We start from the raw sequence: 20,801 nt of genomic DNA, 5'->3' as shown, positions 1-20,801 counted from the left end.
CATTGAGAAATTAATCCCTGCCTTCTGTTATCTAATGGTTATGGATTGAATTTTGTCTTTTAACCCTGTTGCCAAATCTGTTGCCCCTGGAAAACAACAAGGATGACAGCCTGTTAAACCAAGCACTCCGTTGTCCAGGGACAGCCAACTGACCTGAAGTCTGCATGATCCTTCCCCATGTGGGAAGGCCACCCACCCCTCCACACCCCCACTCTTATTAGGGATTTCTTGACCCAAGGGTAGGTAGGACGACGACCATGTCCAGCTTGAAGCAGATAGAGGAACTCGAAACCTTCGCCCATTGTCTTTTATAAGATTATAAATGGTCTTAAGTCTGAGAGGGAGGGATTGTTATTTTTTATTGTTAAAATAATTAATTAATCATTTATTTATTTTTAAAAAAAGAAGAAGAACATATGAAAGGGTGAAGCGGGAGAGCTTGTATGTATTACCCATGGGCATGGACTTGAGGCGGGATTGCTGGGGGAGGGGGGTCCTGGGTGGAGGGGAGCAAAGGGGAAAAAATTGGAATTATTGTAACAATATAATCAATAAAATATACCTAAAAAAAGTTTCTATTTTTCTTTTTTTTTTTTTCTGTTGGTGTAGTTCTCCGTAAGTTCCCTGTAATTTTCTTGGAGCTCTTGGTAATTTCCTTGGAGATTGTCACAGTTATCTTTGAGGTTGTTGAGTATATTGAGCTTCTTCACCACCATTATTTTGAATTCCATGTCTGACATTTGGGTTATGTCTATTCCATCTACCTCTCTTTCTGGGAATTCCTCTTTTCCTTTCATTGGGAGGGTGTTTCTGCATTTTCCCATGCTGGATTCTTTTTGTTTGTTTTTGTTTTTTGGATTTGTCTGCTTTGATTTCCCGCTTTTGTTGTATGAGATTCTTTATAGATCTGGTGGTTTCAGTGGTGTAGTCTCTTTGATCTCCTGAGTCTGACGTTCTTGAGATATTTTTTATGTCATTTGTTTATGCTGTCTGGTTATATTTCCATTAGTTTTTGGTAAGACCTTCCGTCTGGCTAGTTGATTGAAAGTTACTCTGCCCACCTTGTCTTGAGTTCTTTTGTGGAGATGCTGTTAAAAACATAAACACACAGCGCAGGCAAGAAATTCACACCCTCAGAAATATCCCCCACCCTCTATCCCACTACTGGTAGCAAATGAGCCAGTATTAATATAAATGTATAGAAGTTAGGACTGTTACTTTATTGGAGAACTAGGTAAGAATTGTTTTAAATGAAGAAGAAGATGATTTTTGAGAGGAGGGATGATAGAGTAGTAATAGTAGCAGGCAGTGTCAAGACTATGCAAGACAGTAATATTTACATTGTTTATAAAAAAAATAAAAATCTTGAAAAAAAAAGAGGGAAGAATGCAGCATAAAGAAAATGGTAGTATATAGTATTAGATTTATATAGTAGTTGTATGCTATATATTTAGTGTGAAAGGGAGGCTAAAAAAAACTAACAAACAAACAATTAAAGATGAAGGATGGGAAGGAGAGATGGTATGAAACAGATTAAAGAGAAAAAAAATTTTTTCCCTTCCCCTCCTTTCTTTCTTCTCTTAAAAAAAAAAACAAAAAACAAAAATCTTTTTTCCTTCCTTCTTTCAATTAAAATTAAAGTTAAAAAGAAAGTTTTTACTCAGTTGAGCCTTTGTGTGCAGTCTTCTTTTTCTGGATCCACACCTGGTCAAAATTCCATGAGTTTCAAATATTTTCTTGGTTGGCTGGCTGTGAGGAGCTCTGGTTGGTTTCTGTGGTTGCTTTTCTCTCACTCAGGGGCCTCCTGTAACTATCTGGTATGAGCCGCTGAGTTGGGTCTCTCCCCACTTGTCCTGCAGCACCCTCCAGCAGTCCTCAAGCTTCTCTAGTAACACTGTTCTGTTGGTGCACCAGTGCACATGTTCCTAGTTCCTACCCTGCTTTGGATCCTGCCTTCGCTCCTCCTCCCAAGAAGTCTTTAGTCTTTGTGTTCTGAGCCACAGCACCAAGCTGTGTCCAGGCTGTGCAATCTGCCCACCTGCTTTGGGCCCTGACCGAGGCTGTGTTTCTAAGGCAGCTTTCCCGTCCCAATTCCACTTTTTTCTGATCAGTGGCGCCACGATGTATGCATGCGCCTGGTATGTGGTGCCGCCAGCACCAGTCTCAGTTCACACAGCTTCCCAAAGTCCGGGTTGCTCTCTGTCTCCCAGTTCGCCTGTGCACCCTGCCTGCTGATCTGGAGCTCTGACTGAGACTGTGTTTCTAACGCAGCTCTCCTGGCCCAGTTCAGCTTCCCTCTTTTAAGTGGTGTCGTGATGCGCACACCTGGGGGTGTGGGGTGTCCGGCCCAGACCTGCCTGTCTGGGGGATCTCCACCCAGATTCAGATCATACAGTTTCCCACAGTCTGGGCCACTCGCCATCCTCCCACACCTCTGGCCGGTTCACGAAAACCTTTCTATTGTTTCTCTATAGGACTCTGCTCTTCCCTGCACCTGCAGTAGGCAGCAATCTCCAAGCAGATTCTGGGCGGTGAGCCGGTCTGCAACTGCCCCTCTGGCATGCGGAGCACGAGGCTTGGTGGGTCCAGCGACTACTCCTGAGAGTGCTGGCTGGCCTTCTGCCATTTTCCACTCCGCTCTCACTCTCTCTTCCCCACTCGAGCTGTCTAAAATTTGTACACACTCACTCACTAGTCTCCCTGTTTGTATCTGAAGCTTTCCACGATAGAAGCAAGCAGGCAACACTGCTACTTACTCCGCCCCCATTTTCTCTCTCAATAGAGCTGGCTCTTTTAAAAGATAAATAGTATTGACAAACTTTGACCAGAATCATCAAGAAAAAAAAAAGAGAACTCAAATAAATAAAATCAGAAATGAAAGAGAAGTAACAACTGACACCAAAGAAATACAGAGTATTGTAAGAAAATTATAAACAGACATCTGGCCAAGATGGAGGCATACATAGGTAGACCAGGTGCATCTCCCTCCACAACTAAGAAGGAATACAACTATCTCAAATCTGGAGACAACCAGAAGTTCCAGAAAATTGAGTTGCATGGAAGTCCAACAGGCAAAGATATAAAGAATAAATATTAATCCATACAGGTATGAGGGGTGGAGCCAGGGTGGAAATCGTGGTATGAAGGCAGTGGCAGCAGTGACAGTAGCTGTGACTGGTTAGCGGAAAGCATTCACATATTTAAAAAAGTAGAGAAGGACACCTGGGGAGTGCTCCCTGCCCCAGACCAGATTGTGCAGCTTATGGTTCCAGCACTTGAGAAAATAGAGCCTCATTGCTTCTGATGTGAAAACCAGTAGGAGTTGGGGCAGAGGAAGAAAATGTTGGTCTGTCAGCAGAGTCCCTTTGTTTAGAGGGCCCCCAAGGTCTTAGAACATCTGCATATCCACTCACTCTGGGAACCACAATCAAAGCCACAGCTAGAGAGATGCCAGCTCCATATGGGAAGTGGGAGAAGTGCCTGGAAAAGGGGCAAGTGTTGAGCAAGCAGCATTGTTCCCTCTCAGACCCTTACCGCACATACAGCACCACATACAGCACCACATACAGTGGTGAAACTGGCCTCCCTGCACTGACAAATGCCTAAGACTCTGCCTCTTACAATGTAACAGGTGCAACAGCTCTACCTAAGACACAGAAGGAAACACAGGAGCCTGTCAAGTTGAGGAGACAGAGCAGTATGGCCCAAAAGAGGGAACAGATCAAGGTTCCAATGCAAGAACTAAGCAACAAGGAGATAGCCAACCTAACAGGTGAGGAGATAGCCAACCTTATAGATGCAGTGTTAGAACATTGGTGATAAAGATGCTCATAGACTTGACAGATATGCTTGAAGAAATGAAGGCTATGGTAAGTGAAACAAAGGAAAATCCACAGAAAACCAATGGTGAGGGAAGGAAACCAGGGTTCAAATCAATGCTTTGGAACATAAGGAAGAAATAACCAGTGCAGAAGGAAGAAACAAAAACTGATAAAAATGATGAGAGGTTTAGGAACCTCTGCGATAATTTTAAGCATGCCAACATCCAGATCATATGGATGCCAGAAGGAGAAGAGAAAGAACAAGAAATTGAAAGCTTATGTGAAAAAATTATGAAGGAAAACTTCCCAATTTGGTGATGAAAATAGACATACAAGTTCAGGAAGCACAGAGTCCCCAAAAAGCTAGATCCAAAGAGAACCACACCAAGACACATCATAATTAAAATGCCAAAGGTTCAAGATAAAGAGAGAATCTTAAAATCAGCAAGAGAAAAGAAGAAGGTTACCTACAAAGGGGTTCTTTTAAGACTATCAGCTGATTTCTCAAAAGAAACTTTGCAGGCAAGAAGGGACTGGCAAGAAGTATTCAAAGTGATGGAAAGAAAGGACCTACAACCAAGATTACTTGACATCCTGGGTTCCCACACTGTCCCCGCTCCCCCGCCTGCTTGCAGATGCCTAGGAGTTTCCTATGATAGTGGGATGCATCAACCCAAGCTCCATTTGGCCTTGATTAGCCCTCAGACTCACAGCTGTGAGATAATGACTGAATTTAATAGTTTCTTTTTTCTTCCCCCTATAAAACAGCCCCGTCTTTCCCTAGGAACCTGGAGTTGGGTCATTCGTGGTATGGCTTCCACCCCTGCTTGCTAATTCCCTTAAATAAACTTCTTTTTGTCTGCTCACTGCCTCCTAATTGTTCTCTGAGCTACACTATTCTTACATTACTCTCTTCAGCAAAGCTATCATTTGGAATGGAAGAGCAGATGAAGTGCTTTCCAGACAAGCTAAAGGAGTTTATCATCACTAAGCCCATATTGTATGAAATGTGAAAGGAGCTTATTTAAGAAAAAGAGGATCAAAACTATGAACATGAAAAAGACAAACTCATAATAATCAACAACAGAACTTAAAAAAGTAAAAAAAAAAAAAACTAAGCAAACAAGCAGACTAGAAACAGAATCATAGGTATGGGGATCATTTGGATGGTTATCATCTGGGAGGAGAAAGGGAGAGAAATGGGGAAATGGTGCATGGTGTAAGAAGCATAATTGGTAAGTACAAAATAGGCAGGGGGAAGTTAAGAATAATATAGGAAAGGGTGAAGCCAAAGAACTTATATGCATGACCCATGGACATGAACTCAGGGGGGTGGGATTGCTGGGGGAATGGGAGTACTGGGCAGAGGGGAGCAAAAGGAAAAGAAGTTTGGACAACTGAAACAGCATAATCAAAATATCTTAGGAAAAGAAAATTATAAACAACTATATGTCAACAAGTTGGACAATTAGGAAGAAATGGATAAATTTCTAGAAATATACATACTTCCAAAACTTAATCAGTAAGAATCAGAGAATCTGAATAGGCATATTACAGCTAGTGCAATTGAAGCAGTAATCAATAAACTCCCAATAAACAATAGTCCAGACTGGATGACTTGACTGGTGAATTTTACCCAACATTTAGAGAAGAACTAACACCTATCCTTTTCAAATTATTCCTGAAAATTCAAGAGGAGTGCTGACTCCCATGCTCATTTTATGAGCCCAACATTATCCTAATTGAAAAACCAGATTAAGACACTACAAATAAAGAAAATTATAGGCCAATACCTTGTTGAACATAGATGATAAAATTCTCAACAAAATATTAGCAAACCACATCCAGCAATACATTAAAAATATCATACACCGGCTATGGCCGACGTGGAAGACGGTGAGGAAACCTGCGCCCTGTACTCTCATCCCGGGAGCGCAGGTTCCAAGTCGGGAGGCAACAAAATGTTCTCTCTCAAGAAGTGGAACGTGGTGGCCATGTGGAGCTGGGACGTGGAGTGCGATACGTGCGCCATCTGCAGGGTCCAGGTGATGGATGCCTGTCTTAGATGTCAAGCTGAAAACAAACAAGAGGATTGTGTTGTGGTCTGGGGAGAATGTATTCATTCCTTCCACAACTGCTGCATGTCCCTGTGGGTGAAGCAGAACAATCGCTGCCCTCTCTGCCAGCAAGACTGGGTAGTCCAAAGAATCGGCAAATGAGAGTGGTGGAAGGCCTTAGCGCAGTTGTCCAGAGCCCTGGGGGATCGCGGTATCAGTGCCCTATGAAGACGAGGACACTCCGGGGGACTAATTCTTCAAACAGAAGGAGGTGGATCTTTGGTCTTTGAGGACTTATCAAAGGCATGGGTTAGCATTTTGTCTGTTTTATTGTCAGAAATTCTCTGCAGTTAAGAAGGTAATTTATTAAAGATGGTCTTGTCTCTGGTATGTGTCACACTGTGTAGAAGTTCTATAAAGGAGGAGAGAACTACAGATTGAATGATTTCTATAATTTACTTATTGATATCCAGGGGATCTGTGGAAGCGGTTCCATTCAGAAGAGAACTTTTTGCATGTTTATGGTTAAAAAAAAAAAAAGGCAATGTTACAGTAACAAATAAATTGCAGTTTAAAACCCAACTTTTATCCTTAATTTGTTCTTGATATTTATTTTAGGGAAGGGAATGCTTCATGGAATATTTATTTGGTAAAATTTAATTTTTGGATGTAGGAGATTTGGATTGTCTTTTAGGTTATCATCCTGTATCCTTGACTCATCAAAAAAACCTAGATCTGCACACCTCACTGTTTACTTATTCAGTGGTAAAGGACAGAAGTATTTTACAGTTTTGTCAGATTATGATGTAATTTAACAGTGTTTTAGTTGAAATGTTTACCACTATAGCACCGGATCAAAAAAAGTTTATTTCACAGTGTTTTAATAAATGGTTTATTCTGTTTACTTAAAAAAAAAAATCATACAACATGATCAAGTGAGATTTATTCTGAGGATGCAAGATTGGTAAAATATTTGCAAATCAATAAACGTGATATACCATATAAGCAAAGTGAAGGACCAAATCACATGATCATATCAATAGGTACAGGAAAGCATTTGACAAAATCCATCAACCATTATGATAAAAACTCTCAGCAACGTGGGAATAGAGGGAACATATTTCAATGTAGTAAAATGACAAACCCACTGCTAGCATCATACTCAATGGGAAAATCTTATTCAACATAGAACTGGAAGTTCTAGCCAAAGCAATCAAACAAAAGGAAGAAATAAAAGATATTTAAATTGGAAAGAAAGAAGTAAAGCTGTCATTTTTTGGCATATAACATGATTATGTATGTAGATAATCTTAAGGATTTCATTAAAATCTACTAGAACTCTTAAATGAATTCAGTAAACCAGTAATATACAAAATCAATATTCAGAAATAAGTTGCATTTTTATACACCAAAGATAAACTATTAGAAAGGGAAACTAAGAAAATAATCCCATTCACAATTGCTTCAAAAAAAAGAGTGTACCTAAGAATAAATTTAACGGGTGTAGAATACCTGTATGCAGAAAATTATAAGACATTGAAGAAGGAAACTGAAGAAGCTACAAATAACTGGAAGCACATATCGAGTTCATATATAAGAAGAATTAACATCATTAAAATGCCCATAGTACCCAAAACAAGATATAGATCTAATGTAATTCTTATCAAGATACCAATGGTGCATTTCACAGAACTAGAACAAATATTTCAAATATTTATATGGAACCAAAAAGTCTTCTAATAGCAACAATGACCTTTAGAAAGAAGAACAAAGTTGGAGGAATCATGTTACCTGATATTAAACCATACCACAAGGCTATAGTAATCAAAACAGCATGGTACTGACATAAAGACAAACATATAGATCAATGGAACACAATAAGAGCCCAGATATAAATCCACACCTTAATAGTCAATTAATATTTGACAAGAGAGGCAAAAACATACAATGGAATAGATAGTTTATTCATTAAATGATGTTTGTAAATTTGGACTGATACTGCAAAAAATGAAACTAGAGCACCTTTTTACATCATACATAAGAATAAACTCAAAATGAATTAAAGACATAAATGTTAGACTCAAAACCATAAAAATCCTAGAAGAAAGTATATGCAGTAAAATCTCATACATTTCTCTTGAAATATATATATATTTTCTGATATATCTCTTCAGCCAAGGAAAAATAAACAAATGGGAGTATATCAAGCTAAACATTTTTTTTTTGCACAGCATAGGAAGCCATCAACAAAAGGAAAAGGCAACCCACTTAATGGAAGAACTTATTGGCCTATATATCTGACAAGGGGTTAATATTTGAAATTTATGAAGAACTTATATTCTTAATACCAGAAAAACAAACAATTCAATTAAAAATGGGCAAAGGACTGAATAGACTCTTTCCCAAAGAGGATGTACAGATGGCCAATAGATATATGAAATGATGCTCAATGTCACTAATCATCAGAAAAATTCAAATTAAAACCACAATGAGATATCACCTCACATCTGTCAGATTATCTGTCATCAGTAAATCAACAAAAAAATATGTTGGGGATGCTGTGGAGAAAAGGAACCCTCGTGCACTTTTGGTGGGAATGCAAATTGGTACAGTCACTATGGAAAGTGGCATGGAGTTACCTCAAAATGAAATAAAACAAAATAAAAAAATTTATAAAGGAATTGCCTTATGACCCAATGATTCCATTTTGGGGAATTTATGCAAAGAAAGCCAGTACTGTAGTTCAAAAGAATATATACACTCCTGTGTTCATTGCAGCACTGTTTATAAAAGCTAAGATTTGGAATCAGCCCATATTCTTTGCAATGGTATGCTTGAATGTGGGGAATATTATGCTAGGTGAAATAAGCCAGTCAAAAAAGACAAGTACCATATAATTTCACTCATATGTGAAATCTAATGAACAAAATAAACTAACAAGCAAAATAGAGACAAACTCATAGAGAGCAGACTTATAGGTGTTGCCAGTGGGGGACTTTATTGGGAGATGGAGGGATTGAGCAAAAGGAAAAAAAGTACAAAAATATTTATGGACATGTGCAACAGTGTGGTGATTGTGGGGGGAGGGGTTGGGGATAGAAGATAGTGTAGTGTCATAAATTGTGATGGACAAAGACTTGACTTGGTGTGGTGAACACACAATACAGTGTACAGATGATGTGTTGTAGAATTGTACACCTGAAACTTGCATAATTTTGTTAACCAGTGTCACCCCAATAAATTCAATAAAAAGGAAAATGTATTTGATATTATTTCAATCTTGAATTCATTGAGGCTAATTTTGTTTCCTAATATGTAATCTATCCTGGAGATTTTTCTATATACTCTTGAAAAAAATGTATATTCTCCAGATTTTGGATGAAATGTTCCAGAAATGTCTATTAATTCAATATGATCTAATGTGACCTGTAAGGCTATTAATTTCTTATTAATTTGCTGACTGTATCAACTATTAATTGATTTGGGTGGGGTATTAAAATCTTCTATGCTCATTTCATTACTATTGATTTCTTCCATTATATCCATTAGTAATTATTTTATATCTTTAGGTGATTCTATGTTGTGTCCATAGATATTTACAATTATTATAGTCTCTTATTGGATTGATTCCTTTATCAATATGTAATGTCCTTCTTTGTCTTTTAAAAGGTATTTCTTGTCTTAAAGTCTTTATTTCTCATAGGAATATTGTTATCTCATCTTTGTTTTCATTTCTATTTGTGTGGAATATTTTCCCAATCCTTTCCCTTTCCATTTGTTGTGTGGTTAGATTTGAAGTGATGTTGTGTAAGTAGCATATAGATGGGCCATGTTTTTTAGTCAATTCATTCACCCTATGTCTTTTTATTGACCAATTTAATCTATTTACATGTAAAGTAATTATTGACAAATATGTACTTATTAACATTGTTGTTTTTTGGTTGCTTTTATAGTCCTTCTCTGTTTCTTTCTCCTGTTGATCTGTTTCTTGGTGTTTTATTGTTTTTCTTTAGTGTTTTGTTTTGTTTTTCTTTTTGTTCTTTGTATATATTTTGCAGATTTTTGGTTTGTGGTCAGTATGAGGTTTTTAAATATTCTTTTATACCTATAGTAGTCTATTTTAAGCTGATAGGCTCTTGCATATGAATATATTCTATAAAGACTTAATTTTTCCTCACCCCTTTATGCTTTATGTTATTGATGTCATGTTTTAGGTCTTTTCTGTTATGTATCTCATAATTACTTATTGAGGTTTCAGTTGAGTTTGATACTTTGTAGTTGCTTTTTGACCTTTGTGGTTCCTTCTTAAAAATGTCTGCCTTGCTGTATTTATTAAATCTTTGGCTTTGTGTTTTTTTCCTTTCTCATATTTTCTTATTTCTGGCTATGGCCTTTCCTTATTTGCTTAGGGAAGTCCCTTTGACAGTTCTTGTAAAGCTGGTTAATGGTGATGAACTCCCTTAGTTTTTGCTCGTCTGGGCAACCATCTCTCCTTTCATCCTGAGTGATAACCTTGCTGGGTAAATTATTCTGGCTTGTAGGTTATTTTCTTTTAGCATTTGTATATTTCCTGCCACTCTCTTTGACCTGTGAAGTTGCTGCTGAGAAATCTAGTTGTCTTATGAGCTTTCCTTTGTATGTAACTTGTTTTTCTCTTGCTTTATTCAAGATTGTCTCTTAATATTTAACTTTTACCATTTTAATTACAACATGTCTTGGTTTTGGCATCCTTGGGTTCATTTGGTTTGGAACTCTCTGTGCTTCCTGAACCTAAATATTTGTTTTCTTTCCCAGGTTAGAAAAGTTTTATCCAATATTTTTTTAAATAAAGTTTTTGTTACTTTCCTTCTTCTCTTTCTGGAATTCCTATAATGTGGATGTTTTAGTACTTAAAGTTATCTCAGAAGTCCCTTTAACTATCCTCACTTAATTTTTTTTTTCTTTTTGTTGTTCTGATTGGTTGATTTGCATTAGCCTGTTTTCCAGGTCACTGATCCATTTTTCTGTATTAGCTAATTTGCTGTCTATTTTTTCTAATGTATTTTTTCATTTACTCTTAATTTATTCAGGTCCGCTTGATTCTTTATTATATTTTATAATTCTTTGTTGAAGTTCTCTTGAAGTTCCTCTATTTCACTCCCAAGTTTGTTGAGAATTCTTATGACCGTTTTTTTTGAACTCTTTATCAGACAAATTACTTACCTTTGTATCTTTTTAAAAAATGTTTTCTTTCCTCATGAGGATTACTTAATTTGAGAGATATTCTTCCGTCTGTTTATTTTGTTTGATTTTCTGTTTGTCTATATGAATTAAACAAAACAACTCTTTCTCCAACTCTTGAAAAAGTGGCCTTTAGTAGAAGTAATCTCTGTGAAGGCTGTGTGTTCAGGGTATTTTTGTCAGGCTAGTTGGAGCTGACTGGGTGTTTAAGGCATCTGGGGCACTTGCCTACTGTGCCAGAATGGTTCCAAGTGGGAAGTCCAGGTGTATGTAATAATGCCATTAATCTTGTTTGCTCCCTTTGTTTGAAGTCAAAATGGACTCAGGCACTGTGTCCAGGAACATGCTATAGCAACCTTGGCAGGTAGGCCAGAGCACTTGGACAGAGCCCTCACTTCTTCATCCTCTTGGAGATGGAGGGGAATATAAAGAATGGTGCTCACCAGCATCTCTGACCCTAGGTAAATCCTGCAGTCCCTGAATATCTCCCATGGCAACCTAGACTTCTCTATACAGCCTCTCTCTTGTTTATTGTACAGAATGTGGTCTTGTGTAGGGGCAACCTCTGTGTAGGCTTTATGTGCTGGTTAGCTTTAGGAAGCTGGTATGAGCTGACAGGCACCTAAGTGTCTGGGGCACTGGCTTGCAGGCTGGAGTGGTTTCCAGAAGGGAGAACAGGTACTTTAGGTGACACCCTGTTCTTCCTTGTTTCTTTTGTTTCGAGACAAAAAGTCCTGGCAATGTAGCTGAGAATGCACTGTGCTGATCTTGCAGGGAGGCCAAAGCACCTAATAGAGCTCCTGCCCACCCTATTGGAGAGAAATATAAATGATGGCACTCACTGGCACATCTGGCCCAGAGAGTTCCCACAGTTCCTACAGTTTATGACCCATTCAGTTTCTTTCTCTTGTTTGTTGTTCAGGAGTCATTCACTTAGCCCTTATTAGCCTTGCATGAGTAATTGCTTTCTATATACGCATATATCAATATTTGAGTTTGCTTGTGGAAGGGGCAAGTTCAGCATTCTTTTACACTGCTACCATCTTAAATCTCCATTCTATGCATTTCATTCCCCTATTCAATTGCATGCTTAGTCTCATTTAATTTTTGAGTTGACCTGAAAATGCCTGGCAGGTATAAGGAGCTCTACACCTGCCAGAAGGTGGAGACAGTATTTGACTTGCTTGATACCTTAATCTCTGTTCAGATCACTAGGATGGGGCACTTGGTGAGGCATACCTTTGAGCATGCCTGATGACAGAGTTGCTTCTCTGATCAGTGGTACCTCTCCTGCCCCCGACAGGGACTTGAATATTCTGTAATGCCCAGCTTATTGGACTGCACTCTGATCACTTTGTCAGCTCCCTGCTGCCTCCTCCTACCATGTATCCATAGGTCTCCAGCCCTTATTTCTCAAAGCTCCTATTTCAATCTGATGGCCCTTCTTGTTACCACCTGTCCCACTAGAGCTTTCCCACTATACAGAGACTACTGCCATATAGTCAGCAAAGATAAGACTTGGCTGCTGACACTGGCTTGGCTGGAGCCCAGTTCCCCATGACCAACTCTCCAATCATGCTGCAACTCTCGCTATGGGGGGCAAACCTAGGTACTGCCCTAGCCAAGTTCCCATTTGCTTCTCTTTCCCACATGATATATGGTTAGTGATATTGTTCCTACAGCCTATGGGCCAAATTTGGCCACTACCGCCTGTTTTAGTATGGCCTGCAGGCTAAGGATTGAGTCCACATTTTGATGATTCTACATCTCTTTATGTTATAAAACAATTTTGTGACAAACAAAAATTACATAAAGTTAGAATTTCAGTGTCTGTAAGTCAAAGTTTTATTGGAACACAGTCACACTCATTATTTTTGTATCCTCAACTTTCATAATACAATGGCAGAGGTGAGTAGTTGCAGCAGAGACCAAATGGCTCATAAGCCACACATAGTTATTATAATGGCTCTTTACAAAACAAGTTTGACAAATACTGGTCTCCAAAATTATGTTTGTAAAGATTATGTTGAACTTACTTTACTCCTTTTATTTTGCTCTCACTGGGTCTCCATAGTTTTCAAGTTGTCTTATTATTTCAAATGGTTTAAAAACCCAAACCTTCTAGATTCTGTCACCTGTAAATTTATATACCAATTTAATGGAATTTTTATTTTTGTAAAAAAAGTCTTATTTTAGATTGATTTTACATTGAAATCCATCTTCTCTCCCTTCTTTCCTTTCTCCCTTATTTTTTGTTACATATTTCTACATGTGATTTAGCATCATTTTAAGCTTATGATTTGATCTACTTGTCTATGGAAATGTTCCATGAATGGTTCATATGGTTGCTTAGCTTCAAGGATATTCTTTAGAAATTATTCCCAGATCTGAAATCTGAGATGCCACAAAGAAGCAATGTACTGAATTTATTATGAGCACTGAAAACCCAAATGTTAAGATAAAATAATTTTTCATAAAATTACAATCACCTAATTATTTGCAGTCACACATGTTTCTCAGACTAAAAGATAAGAAAAGATAAGAAAAGAGAACATATGAACAGAGAAAGCCAACCAATCTGGAATGTTTGAGGACATTTAATCTCTGTAGGAATTAAATAAATGAGAATGCCAGGATGTGTGCTATTATCAGTTTTGTCTATTGACAATTTTAATGCACTTCCATTTCAGTTAGGTCTTATTAACAAAAAATAGATTCCTAGGGAATATTTTGTACTTACAATATTTCATGGTCAGTTAAGGTCATCTGAAGAACTTTACTGCAAGAAAATGAACTCAAATATGTATATACATGAAAAAAATCTGAAGGACAACTGGGCACTAAATTTTCATGTAATTAATAATATGAAACGACTGCAGCCTTGAAATGCTGTTGTTACTTTTGTGATTTGTGTTTTTTTTATGGTTGACACTATTACAGATGCCCCTTATTTCTTCCCACCCAGCACCCACCACTCCCCTCTCCACCCTGGCCTTCACCATGTTGTAGTCTGTGTCCATGAACTATGCATATATACATATATGTTCTTTGTCTAGTCTCTTCCAGTCCCCCCAACACCACTTCCCTCTGTGATCTGTCATTCTGTTCAATGTATCCATGCCTCTGGTTTTATTTTGTTCATCAGTTTATTTTGTTGATTAAATTCCACATATGAGTGAGAGCATATGGTATTTGTCATTGTCTGACTGGCTTATTTTGCTTAGTATAATATTCTCCAGGTCCATTCATGCTGTTGCAAAAGGTAAAGTACCTTCTTTTTTTACAACTGCATAGTATTCCATTGTGTAAGTGTACTACACCCTTTCTATCCATCCACTCATCTACTGATGGGTACTTAGGCTGTTTCCAACTCTTGGCTATTGTAAATAATGCTGCAGTGAACATATGGGTGATATACTCTTTCTGACTGGTGTTTTGGGATTCTTAGAATATATTACCAGAAGTGGGATTGCCAAGTCCAATGGCAGTTCCATTTTTAGTTTTTGAGTAAATTCCATGTTGTTTTCAACAGTGGCTGCACCAGTCTGCATTCCCACCAACAGTGCACTAGGGTTCCCTTTTCTCCACATCCACCCCAGCACTTGTTGATTTATTCATGGTAGCCATTCTGGCAGGTGTGAGGTGATACCTCATTGTAGTTTTAACTTGCATCTCTCTGATGATTGGTGACATTGAACATTTTTCATATATCTATTGTCCATGTGTATGTCCTCTTTGGAGAAGTGTCTACTTAGGTCTTTTGTCCATTTTTTAATTCATTTGTCTTCCTGGTGTTTTGTTTTATAAGTATTTTACATATTTCGGAAATTAACCACTTATCAGATGTATCACTGGCAAATGTGTTTTCCCATACAGTGGATTCTCTTTTCATTTTTTGATGGTTTCTTTTTGCTCTGCAGAACTTTTTAGTTTGAGTTAGGTTCATTTGTTTATTTTTTCCTTTATTCTCCTTGCCCTAGGATACATATTGGCAAAAAATATTGCTTTGAGAGATGTCTTGAGATTTTACTGCCTATGTTTTCTTCTAGAATTTTTATAGTTTACCATTGCAACAACAACAACAAAAAAATAGGGTACATAGGAATAAACTTAATCTAGGAGATAAAATACCTGTACTGGGGAAACTATAGGACATTGAAGAAAGAAATATTGATTGAAGATACAACAAGTGCAATCAAATACTGTGTTTATGGATTATAATAATTAACATAATTAAAATGTCTATACTACCTAAAGCAATCTATAGATTCAACACAATTCCTATTAAAATACCAATTTCATATTTCAAAGATCTAGGACAAATATTCCAAAAATTTGTGTGGAACAACAATAAAAAAACTCTAATACCCTCAGCAACCTTGAGAAGGAAGAACAAAATTGAAGGGATCACAATAGTGGATGTCAAACTATACTACAAAGCCATTGTAATCAAAATAGTCTGGTACTGGCACAAGAACAGGCATATAGGTCAATGGAACACAACAGATAGCCCAGAAGTTAACCCATGCCTTTATGGTCTATTAATATTTGACAAAGGAGGCAAGAGCATATGATGGAGTAAAAATAGTCTCTTCAATAAATATGCTGGGAAAATTGGACTGATACATGAGAAAAACAAAAAACCAAAAAACACCATATATAAGAATAAACACAAAACGGATAAAAGACTTAAAAGCAAGTCACAAAACCATAAAAATGCTATTGACTCTTTAAAAAAAGCAAGCTTCAGGAGCTCTCAAAGGGCCCTTTGCTCTTTATTTCTAGGTTTGCCTTTGTCTTATTAAGCAGACATCAAACCACAGTGAGAATGTCTGCTATAGTGAGAATGTCTGCTAATCCACTTCCCACAGGATATGTTGCTTTGGGTGCTATTGAATTTCATTTGGGCTTCCTGTAAATAATTTTTAAAATATTTAAAACAATGGTTTATTTCTGAGAGTTTATTTTGGGTTTGATTTGTATTTGTAATCACTGATCTCTCAGTAGATGAAGATGTTGTGTTTGCACAGGTAATTTGGTTGCATATGCTGCAAAGACTCCAAAACTTCAGTCATCTCTTGCTGTTTCATGGTTTATGCTTTTAGCATCTTCTCTTGTAGTTTGTGTAGCTCAGCTAAATTGTTTTTCTATGGTTTCACTTTGCAGTTATTTGAATACTAAATTCCCTATTACAGCATAATTAAGATGTGTTTAAATGTTTGCAAAACTTATTATTCCAGAAGTTTTGGGTATTAGAAGAACTTTTCTGTTTCTTTATGTAATTCAAGATTTTAAAAATGTATTTCAAGGCTACATTATGTTTGGATAGAAATAAAGTCATAAATAGAGAAACTCAAGAATATATTTTTTGTATATATTTCTGAATATATTTCCATACACATTTTGGGAACTCTAGTTTGTTCTTAAATTTCTCCATGCACTGGGGTAGTGATTCCCTGAGCTTCCTTATGGCTGTCATTTCCTAATTTTCTGCTCTGCTCTGCTTTAGGGAGGATTTCTGCCATAGCTGCAAGAGTGGTTTGAGCCCTGATGTCTTCAGACTTAAGTCTCTGGATTCCTCCATCCAGACTTCTCCTAACAATTGTGGCTCACATGTGTAATGTTTAAATTATAACTCAAACTATTAAATCCTTAACAAATGAACATATTCTATTGTTCTATCATTTTTTAATTGTTCTGTCTTGATAAATGTCTTCATAAATACAAAATAAAAATATATGTAAAGCTATAATTTTTATGTGACTGAATGTAAAATATCAAAGATGAGTTTAATCATTATTTCACATATCTGGGTGTCCTGTAGATGTTTGAGGGAATAATAAAATAAAATATACATAATTAATATACATTTATTTCAAAATTTATTTCTTGTCTTAATTTCAGGTAAATCAGTCATTATATAAATGTAACATTTTATATAATTTGTTTTAAATTGACAGTAATGATCTAAATGATTAGGAAAGAAATATTTTTATAAAAATGTAAATGAAACAAGTTTAAAATTCATAAAATTTTTAAACATTTTATATTTTTGAAAACTTAATTTTTCTAAAATGTTAATAATTAAATGCAAAACACACATTTCACAAAACACCCAATTTTAAATTTAAATTATGAAATAAAAATCTTACATAATTTTTATTCTATTTATATTTTTATAAAAAAACAATGGCAGTTGTAGCATTCAATGCCCATCTATTTGCCAATATGAAGAATTGGTATCATACTTTATGCATGTTATGTCTAGACCAACATATACAGGTTTAAGAGTAATATAAATTGTTTAATGTTGCAAAATATTTCCCAGTACTCATGTAGTTCCTCAGCAACTGTGGTGAATACTGTGTTCATATGTGTATCCTCCAGAAACCATAAATAGGCACAACAAGAAAGGAAGAAAATGGACTCCTAGCAGCAATATAGAATGCCACTGTGAATCTATACTTTTTTATACAAGAATCTGCTGCATTTATGCAGAGGAAGAATTGAAAAGGTAAATTAACCTTTTAAATTATGTCTGTAAATTATATCTACTTTCTCATAAATAAGTATTCTCCTTATTAATCACTACCTTCACGCAAAAGTCATATTAATACCAGCTGTGAGCAGTGGTGCAACTCACCAACTTGTATAACATTTGGATATAGACACACCTTTTGTGTTGGAGACATTAAATAAAAGATGAAGAGAAGTGGTGCCTAGGCCCGGGTGGTGCCAAGTCATGAGGGGGATCCTGCTGTGCCTACATGGCACCAGATATCAGGTGAAAGATATGCCTTTGGTGTTGCAATTTTTAAATTTGTTTTTATGGTATTTGTAATGAGCAGCATTTAGTATAAGTGCCCCTGTTGCCTAGTCTAGCTCCTAAGTTGTTGGTCTTCCATTGTGCCAGAGTTGGGGGAATCTATCTCTTTGACTTGTGTTTCATTATTCTATCTCAAGTATAAGACAGCATGGACTTGTGCCCTTGATGTCCTGAGGAAGTCAAGTGAAAAATATTTTCTACTTGCTGTTCATTTTATTCCTCTCTCCTTAAGAGTCAGGCATGAGCCTAAGGAACTGGATCAAAGACAATCTGTATAGCATATACCACTGTGGTATATTCAAAGAAAACATTACCCTTTGACTTGTACTAACTGGAATGGGCCACATCTGTGGATCTTTACTCTCTTTGCTTATAAGGAAATGTATCGTAAGACAATTTTTTTACCCCTCAAGTTAATATTCCCCTAACAGGCTCCCCTATCTGTCAGTCATAAATACCCTGGGCATTAACCCTTGATCTGCTTGATGCGTCACATCAAATTTATATCATGGAAATGAGAAAGCCTATAAACTAACAAGTTGGCATCCGTGCAATACTTTTTAAATAAAATTAGTTAGAATTAATAGTTTTGGGGAAAATGTTCATAGGTTATGTTATTATTCCTTTTAGAGACTGGGGCTTTTTATTTAGTATTAGGACTTTATATGCACTATTTTATTTAATTTCTATGGTATCTCTGCAAGGAGTTGCTGTTTTCCTCATTTTTTTTCAAATAAGGAAACAGTTTTATAGAAGTTGAGTAATTTGCTCAATTAGTAAGTGACAGCATTAATATTTCAATATTGGCCTGTTTGATTTTAGAACTTCTGCTTTTTTTTTTAAACTAACCCCCAGTTTTCACTGCCACAAGTAAAATTCCACTTAAAAATTCAAATAAAATTCTTCAATAGTGTCAATAATAAAAATAAAGAAAAAATTAAATGTGAGGCAAAATTATTTCTGGTAATGGAATTTGGGGGAGTGAAAGAATCTGTGCCACAGAAAATCCATCAATAATTAACTCCTTTAACATTTAGTACTTCTGACATCTTCAAGACTGTTAGATATCTATTGACTGTGTTCCCTGGGGTGATTTCATGGTGTAGAAACCTTATTTTATAATTTATTTAAAACCAAAATAACTATAATTAAGTGTTCTGATTATTGGACAGATGTTGGTAAGAACATTAAGAGGAAGAACAGAAGGCTAGGTGAACACTGGATTGATCATGCTATTCTTCAAAACTCTGAGAGAGAATTAGACAATGGTAAAGGTTTTGCTTATTGGACTGTAGATGACAAGAAGCTGGTGGAGATATAAACTATGAAAGATGAGTTCATCTGAAAACTAGAGTTATGAAAATCCAATGGGCAAAAATAACATTTAAAAAATTAGTAAATTTCTGTATTTCATTTCAGAAGATCACAGCACAAGAGAAGTTCAGAATTTATGAATGCAAGTAGTAAAATAAAAAAGAAAGAATTGAGAGAGGGGTTTATTTTAGCAAATTGGTTGCCTCAGGAATCTCCAAGCTCTAGTTCCCTCACAGAAACATGAAAAGAAACAGAAACTGTCTCAATCAACTTTGTCAGAGCTCTAAAAAATAGCCAGCTTTATAGCTACCCATCTAACACCCAGTTAAGAAAATACCATATTCAAAATGGTCAGAAAGTTTTGTGGTGTTTTTACTTACTCTTACCCAACATTTTTCCTGGCATTGTGACAATCTTGATCTTGAAGCAGCAACCAGTTCCCACTTTTCTTCTTTAACTTGGAAGCAGCAGAGCAGATTTTATTGGAAAATTATTGTGTATGTCTATTTTAAATTATCTGGGGTGAGACTAGTGCAAGGTTTTCATCTCTATTTTTCTTAACCACAATTCAGGAGGAAAAACTATGGGCAGTGCTTATAACAGCTATAAGGTGATTCACAGATGCCTAGGGCAAGAGATTGTAGTGGTGGTGGTGAGACATACAATAGGCAGTCTAAGGTTTGGGGTAAAACTTTGGGTGAAACTCTTTGGAAACTGAGGCATTCAGAAGCAGTTGTATACAGAGGACATTAGAAAGAAGCCAAATGCATGAATAGGCAAGACACATGACCAGGAAAATCACAAAAAAAACATTAAACTTTTGCCTTGGACTGAATCTTAGGCTCAAAGAAAGCCTAACTAAGTGTTGAAGGAGTCCCCTAGAAAAAGCCAACTGGCAAATGCTGGAGAGCTCTTGAAATTCAAGAGAATCTCTGCCACAAAACATTAGCTAAACATACCTAAACAAACAAACAAACAAACAAACAAAAAACAGTGACTTCTGTGATCACACAGAAGGTCTAGTCTTTGCAAAAGTAGTTGGGAAAGGTCTCAAAACGAATGGAATACTATAGTCTTTAACAATTAAAACAGCAAATAGAAAACTCCTGGAGAAGAAAGACAATCTGGTTTCAAGAGATACCTACCATATTGTAATATTTAAAGGCCAAATTTTATTCAAGAAATAAAAAATGACAGGGCACACAAAGAAACCCAAAATGTGCATATTTAAAGGAAAAAATGATAGAAACTGTTCTCAAGGAAGCTCAAACATTGACTTTATTAGAAAAAGACTTTAAAACAACTTCTAAATATGCCCAAAGACCAAAAGGAAAGTGGACAAAGAACTAAACAAAATCAAGAAAATGATGTGTGAACAAAATGAGAATATCAATAATGAGATAGAAGTTATAAAAAGAAGCAAGCAAATATTGAAGGTAGAAAGTACAGTCACTAAAATAAAAAATTCACTACAGGAATTCAACAGGAGATTCAGGCAGGCAGAACAAAAAATAATTGAACTTAAAGATAGGACAATTGAAATTATTGAATCTGAGGAACAGA

At 36.4% G+C, this 20,801-nt stretch overlaps 1 protein-coding gene and 1 pseudogene across 1 annotated transcript in view; both read left to right on the top strand.

Moving 5' to 3' along the window:
• The window catches only part of UBE2V2 (ubiquitin conjugating enzyme E2 V2), a 229,210-nt gene extending 212,528 nt beyond the window's left edge, over positions 1 to 16,682 (top strand). Inside the window, exon 5 of the mRNA XM_090283713.1 lies at positions 16,608 to 16,682. Coding sequence (XP_090139839.1) covers positions 16,608 to 16,625 — 18 coding nt within the window. The 3' untranslated portion in view covers positions 16,626 to 16,682. The remainder of the gene's footprint in view (positions 1 to 16,607) is intronic.
• On the top strand, positions 5,699 to 6,266 carry LOC150004481 (RING-box protein 2 pseudogene; annotated as a pseudogene).
• Positions 16,683 to 20,801: the final 4,119 nt, after the last annotated feature.

Source organism: Furipterus horrens, unplaced genomic scaffold (assembly GCF_987537825.1).
Source record: "Furipterus horrens unplaced genomic scaffold, mFurHor1.1.pri manual_scaffold_7, whole genome shotgun sequence".
NCBI lineage: Eukaryota > Metazoa > Chordata > Mammalia > Chiroptera > Furipteridae > Furipterus > Furipterus horrens.
The sequence above is the reverse complement of the archived record's forward strand: the minus strand, read 5'-3'. Positions and strand labels throughout refer to the sequence as shown.